This window comes from Perna viridis, chromosome 11, assembly GCF_037379345.1.
Source record: "Perna viridis isolate PV_CMFRI_1.1 ecotype Kerala chromosome 11, ASM3737934v1, whole genome shotgun sequence".
NCBI lineage: Eukaryota > Metazoa > Mollusca > Bivalvia > Mytilida > Mytilidae > Perna > Perna viridis.
Window position 1 is genome coordinate 29,778,949 of NC_142455.1, and position 7,309 is coordinate 29,786,257.

A 7,309-nucleotide genomic window follows, 5' to 3' on the forward strand; every position below is an offset into this window, starting at 1 on the left:
TCTCCAATATGTTATCAGTCCCAGTGAATGATCCAGGGCATGGTTTCCCAAAGCACTCATAAGACATGCTTACACATAAATCCTAAACAAAACAAAGGGACATAATTATCGTAAGTCTTACGTACGCTTATGTTCGGTCGCTGTTCGCTTTGATGGCATTTTCGTATACTGTTGAGGACGAAGAAAATTAATCATGTTTCCTCATAGAGTTACTTATGATATTAAGTATAAAATGTCTTGACAGGACACCATTGTAAGTTGTGCTGGTATTTATAGATTGTGTTGACAAAGTAAACTATTTCATGTTTTAATTGGAACGTACCGAGACTTGAAACGTTGATGGGATTCGGAAATATTTGTGTAAGTTCATGACAATTTTCAAATTTCATATCGTATTACAGCTTAAGACGACGTGCCAAATGCATGTAGTCATGCATTTAATATGTAAGATTAATATTCAATGTTGAAGGTTCAGACGATTCATTTTATTTAATGGAGTGGATGAAAGAATTTGGTGTCATCTACTATCGTTTCATTGTTGATAAAGTTCCGGGGTAACTTATCATTAATACCAAAGAATGATCGTAAATGTGCACTTTCGCATTAAATGTAATTCTTTGTTCGATATGGAAAGACAAATTTTCTTTTTGTGAAAAAAGAGCCATTAAAGTTTACCGTGACCTACAATATATAATAATGAACCTTTCATTCAACTTTCTCCGAGGCAAATGTACCGGAAAATAGTTAAATACCTCTTGTAAGCTGTGAAGGAGGTACTGTTCGCTGTTATATAAATATTTGTATGCGACAAGGACTTACTGAAGTGGAGAGAGACCTTGGACAACTTTAAAAATCCTTCACAATAAGATTCTGAAATAAATTGGTCACATCTTTGCGCAGTGACCAACAGGGAGTTCAATTTTATAATTCACCATGTTTTTACGGATTGTATGTTATGTGTTTGTGCTTTTGGGCAATTTCTGTTCTTGCAATGGGGAAGAATGTGAAGAAATCATGGTGCCGATGTGCAAAGGACTTGTGGGTTATACACATACAAAGCTACCAAACAAACTAGGACATAAACACCAAAGACAGGTCTACAGGTAAAATGCAACTATGACTTAAATTTCGTTTAGAAAAAAACTGTAACATTTAGTTGCTTATTTAAGATTTATCATTACCTTTCGACAAAAATGGCCTTAATTTCACCACTAATTTCCCTCTCACTACAGACAAACCTGTACATCTAGACGAATTTTAAGGCACAGTATCCCCTTGATATAAAAAAGTTGCCTTCGTTTTGTGTAAAATTATTTCAAAAACTTGACTGACTTTGCAGTTTTAATTTTATCAGTTCTGCAGAGAGGGCGCAAAGGAACTTAGTCTGGATATTTTGAGATGTTCCCCATGAATTAGAGGTAAAACATTATTCATATTGACATGCTGGTCAATAGAAGGGCAATAGGTAATATAAACTGTGAATGAGTGGACCATATCAAGTGCATCTCCGGTGTTGGTTTATTTTTGCACTAATGCAGAATTGAAAAAAAAATAACTGCGAAAGTCAGGCCAGTTTTTGATTTAATTTTACATAAACTTGATGAATCTTTTTTTCATATCTATGGGACTATGCCTTAAATATTTTCTAGATACAAAGGTTGTCTTAGTCAGAGGGAAATTAGTGGTTAAATTTGGGCTATATTTGTCGAAAGGTAATAATGAATCTTAAAATAAAATCGAGAAGGCGCTGTTTGGAACAATTAAGAAACATGGTATTTATACTCTGGCAACAAAGTCTACGGACTCTGTTGAAACTGGGACATGGGTCAGGTGCACCGGTAGGGTAGCGTCCACTATATTTCTAAAACACGTGTCGCGAGTTGATCATTTGATGCCAAGTCTTGGCAGCAAATTATAAAAGAAAGAAATACACTTCGACACTGCGAACAAATCGGTATTATGTTTGAAGCAAAATAGAAAGATCACAACACAAGGACTAGAGTCGTATCAAACTAAAAATTCAGAAACAATAAATAGCATATAGAAAACAAACTCATATCACACTGAAAAAAACGAAAGATACAAATGATAAAATGATTATCAATTCCGTCTCTATCGGAAGGTGACAAACTAATTGCCCAAAATGTGTTTTGACTGTATTTGCTATACATAGTGCAATCTGCTCTATGAACAAAGCGAAACAAACAAACAACAACAACAAAATAAAACAGTATTGAAAAAGTATGTATAAGATGAGATACATGTAAGTTGTAAGAATGCACTCGTCAAATTGAAATATATCGGATTACGCTGTACTTTGGATTGGAAGACGTCATTGGTTTTCCTATTACTGTGTCCGACTTAGTCCAAAATTCAATTGTTGAGTAAAGTTAATGTGCCTTGTCATATCATTTGGTCCGCGCGCTTGTAATAAGCATGGTGTAGTGTTTTTCTTTCAACTGTGTCATCCAACTTGCTTTTCCTTTTCTTTCACTGTGATACAGTTCACTTCATGGAATGATAATAGTAGCTTCTTGTCTTTCGTTTTTCAGTATAGCACCAAGCTATGTGGGAATTTTTTTCCCCAAAATACACATTTTTGCATTTTACATACAAACGATTTTTCATAATTGAAATAGTAGGTATTAATTATAAAAATATAGGAGATGTGGTATGATTGCCAATGAGACAGTCATCCACCATTAAACTTCTACAGGTCACCACACGGTATTAAGTTTAAGATTTTCATTCGATAATATTTGTTCCCGTACACCTGGAGATTCAATCAAATTCGGTAGTTAAGTACCAGTCCATATAAAATTCAGACACTGTCCATATTAAACTGATTCATGCTGAAGAAAAACCCACCGAATAAACAATGCTTTTTCAGTCTACATATGCAGTAGTTTTACGTAGCAGTTTCCATATTTATATCTGTACTTTTATGAAAAGTCACATTTATCTCCGGCCAAAATCAAGCAAATCGAACAAAATCAAGGAAGATAACTCTTGCAAAGTGCTAATTTAAGTACAATCTTTATAAATTCCATCTTAAAAGCGCAACAACCAAATGAAAATATATGACCGGTTATGTGGTCTGAAAGAGATTCTGAATAAGAAATAAAAGTGAATTAGGTGGGGTTTTTGACATGCATGAATTACCTCCTGCCTGAATTTTATTAAGACTGCTACTTAAACGAAATCAAATCAATGAAGAAACGTTGGAACAGACCACATCAGCTCTGTAATTTAAAGCTTGACTTTTAAGGAGTTCTTCAACTGGACTCAAGAGATAAAATAATAAACCTTACATTTACTACTTACAGGCTTTTGGAGCCACTATGGCCTTTCATGGACAGAAAATGTTCAAACAATCTGAGGCTTTTTGCATGTGGACTAACACTTCCAAAATGTACCACGAAGGGCAACACAACTGAAATAGAGTTACCATGCCGTGAAAGCTGTTTCTATTCAAAGAGAGAATGTATAAAGGATATAAAGAAACTTGGACTAAAATGGCCGAAAAAGTTGAAGTGCAAGGGTCTAAGGCGCAGGAGGCAAAAAGGTTGCTTGAAACCATTTCCCAAATTGAAGAAACCACATACACCAAAGTTTGCGTATTGTCAGAAAAATACGTTCGCCATGTGCGAGAACGTAACTTTTGACATCGGTACGCTGCCGAATATGTTCCATCAGAGCAAAAAATCCGACATTTTTAAAGAACTGGATCAGTACCGTATGTTAGCGGAGTCGGGATGTCATAAGGATGTCTGGTTTCTTCTTTGTGGGATATTTCGGCCGTACTGTATAGCTCACAACCCCTTTACAGTACCTTGCAGGGAAACGTGCGAAGAAATACGAAGTAGCTGCGAAAGTACGTACCGAAAGTTGTACGGAGGGCTACGATGGCCCGCCAAACTACAATGTCATAGATATCCAAAAGTGTCTATAAATACACACCGTTGCGTCCTACCGACTGACAGTTCTCTTGCTGTTGTCAATTAAAAAAAACACACATGGAATAACTATGCCTCCATTTAATGATAAAGCAATGTTAGGTTCTCCTACCCCAGATTCGTTTTGCTTTGTTATGACTTTATCACAACTGACGACTTTCTTGAAATCATGCACATTTCATTGAAGTGTAATAGAAAACTCTTAGATGAATTTAATTCCAAATTGCTCAACCTTGCTATTACAGTTCTACGATACGCTTTGTAATGTGACAATTACTGGGCTCGTATCGGTCACATGTGGTGGGGAGGGACAAAATAATTTCATTAGATTTTTTTGGTGTTAGTTAAAGGTAGAACACACATTTAGAAGAGAAACTATATGGATAAAATGGTGTTTATTTGAATGCACGGGTTGGGACGTAATGAAGCTATCGATTTAAGGGCCGACGAAGTGTCGGATTATACATGATTGTGGGCTACTCAGATGTCGAATTAAATAGGTGCTCATTTACATGCAAAAAACTAAATATAATATTACATGCATAATTTCTAATATATGTATGATTCGCACAATGATTTTGTATCATATTGATATGACTTGTAAATAGACTTTTCCTTTGTAAAAACTTCGGCTTGTGTTTTTATGTGGTGAGCAACGAGCAATAATAAGCCATGTTACACAAAGTGCAGAAAAACTTTCTAAAATTAATCTACAACATTTTTTCCAGAAACACATTATCCATTAAGTAAATAAAAAATAATGCAAATAAACCATATTACTAATATCTGTTCCAATATACAAAAAAGAAATCGTTACCTGTATTGAATGTTTCTGAAATTATTGATTGTCGTGAGACAGGAGTTCTATATTTCGTAGTTTTTTGTATGGTTTCATGTTTTTGGTATTTGCCGACTTTTTCAACTTATATACATGAATTATGGTAAACCACTGCCCGTCTGTCTGTCTACATACCGTACAATAACTTCTAACAGTTGTTGGTTATTTTTTTAAATAACTAATTTTATTATGGTAGAATATTGGTCCTCAATGCAGGTAGCTCATTTCCGTTTCTATTATTATTTCCGTTTCCTTTTTCGACTTATGGGACTTTGAGCACGAAATAGGCATCACTTCTTTTGATCATTTTGACAGACATTATTGACTTGTTTGTTAAATTGCAGTTTCCTAAAAAAACAATGTAAAAACTGTTCACGATACTTATCCTCCTCCGTTCACGACCTAGCTACAACACTTGACATCTGTCATTGAACTTTTCACGATTATTTCTCTACTCGTAATCCAAAGATAAGTGTTCTAACCTAAGACATGCAAATCCAATCTATAAGAAAATATTCAATTTAACTTTTTAGTGATTTTTCTAAATATAACATGTCTAAACATTTTGCTCATTAGCAAATAAATGAGGAAGTTTGAAGGACACCCAAGGACAGTACATAGTTTTAATACTTCAATGTACAGTTTAAATGTGCCCATTGAGACTTCGTTCTGGTCACCAAATATATTCAAAGCGAAGTTCATAAATTCACTGTAACAAGCAGAGCCCAAAACAAAGTATTCTAAGTTTCGGAATATGTCGGAGAATATGTAAAATGTACATGCAGTCAAACTAGAAATCCCTGCGCAAATATGAACTGGTTTTCTCGTCATCAAACAGGAAGTCGTCATTCCTAGTTGGTGCACGTGGAAGAGTTGAGTGTAGTTTTGATACATCCAATAAGAACAATATGAAACATTGATAATATAATCAAGGCTTGTGTTGATAAAATTGTTTACTTCTATAGAAAATCTGTTTATTACATGTCTGACATAAATTTCGTTTACGACCTTCCCAGCCATAGTGAGCATCACGTCGTTTCCAGATTTAGCAAACCTCGAGATGTCTTCTTTCCATTCGGTAGGAAAATGGTTTTCTGGTACGTCACATGGGTCAAATGTGAAATAAAGATTCGTCTCCGTTTTATTGTCCCTGTAGTAATGCCAACTCCACGAGTTTAGACTGTTTCTGATGCATTCGAATGTATTTAATTGTTTTTCAACATTTTTGTTAATCCGATTCCAAATTATATCCTTTTTGCCTATGTCTGATGAAAATGTTGTGAATAATTTTGTATTTAAGTAAATCCTTGGTACTTCCGTTACGAGAAAGACGATCATGACGCACATAACGAGATTACAGGCTCTCTGGTCACGTTCTGAAATTGAGCTTTGTTTTAAAAAAAGCTTCCGCTTGCATAATGTAACAATAATGATAATCGTAGAACTTAACATACATATTACACACATACACAGAATCAACGTAACAAGAATTGGGTGAAATGTTAACACGTATGCTTCGATATAACTATTTGGGATCGATGTCATGCATGTTCCGTTCTGATCAGCGCTAAAGGACACCACAAACAGTCTAGGAATGTTTACAACAAATACAATAATACCACAAGAAAAACATATGATAACAGATGTTTTAACTTTATTCTTTGCACGTGTCCAAAACGGAAAAATAATTGCAAATAACTTTTGCATTCCAAGTAAAGAAGTTAGTAAACTAGAAATTAGATGAAAGATCTCAGCGAGGTTACCCACAATATAATGTAAATAGCAATATGGGTATCTCAGGGTAATCAATTGCAAAACGTCATCTGTGAATTGATTACGAAACGCCTGTCTATCATTGAAATGCTTACTCTCAATAGTTTCATAAATAATATAAAATAATGGTTCCATTCCGTACGTAAAAACAGCAGTTAGTATGTCCGATATGGCCAATCCTTGCATCAACACAGTTGCCGGCGACATAATCGACTTATCGAATAACGTTGTTAGTACAATGGTGTTGAATATAATTGAAAAATAGGCTGTGATCGGCCCTGCCACAGTTTGTATTCCAAAAGGAATTCTTCTGTAGATAACAAACGGATAGTACTCCATACTTTATTTTAAAACAGGCGCATTTATTTTAAAGCATAATTGTAATTCAAACACTATTCGATTCAATATATTGTATATGAATTTCAAAAATAAAATATATGCTTACATATCGTCATTGAAATGCGTTGGAAGGAAAGTAACCTGATTCAAGTCGCTCTTCAGTATTTTAGCCATAGGATAGGAATTTTAATATGGATCCTGGTTGATATTTACAAGACGTGAAGTAAAAATATACAAATGTATTACAGTCACATGTGCTCTATAGCATATGTCACATGATCATTAATTTGCCTGTTCAGTTGAAAAATTGTCTATCGCATTGAACCACTGTTTATGTCTTTTTTAAGTTGTCTCATAATTTGGCTTTGACATTGATTTGTATGAAACCATAAAAACTGGACTT

At 34.5% G+C, this 7,309-nt stretch overlaps 1 protein-coding gene across 1 annotated transcript; it reads left to right on the forward strand.

Annotated features, from left to right (window-relative positions):
* The first annotated feature begins 396 nt into the window (after positions 1-396).
* LOC148603662 (uncharacterized) lies at positions 397-4,582 on the forward strand. The gene is made up of 2 exons (XM_088552584.1): positions 397-1,103; positions 3,327-4,582. Exons 1-2 carry the CDS (start codon positions 934-936, stop codon positions 4,003-4,005), a joined length of 849 nt encoding a protein of 282 aa, XP_088408710.1. The 5' UTR covers positions 397-933; the 3' UTR covers positions 4,006-4,582.
* Positions 4,583-7,309: the final 2,727 nt, after the last annotated feature.

Excerpts from the sequence above, each read along its gene's own strand:
- LOC148603662 (XM_088552584.1), top strand. The coding sequence starts at position 934 with ATGTTTTTACGGATTGTATGTTATGTGTTTGTGCTTTTGGGCAATTTC. Across the intron at positions 1,104-3,326 it reads CACCAAAGACAGGTCTACAG|GCTTTTGGAGCCACTATGGC; the intron begins GTAAAATGCAAC and ends TACTACTTACAG.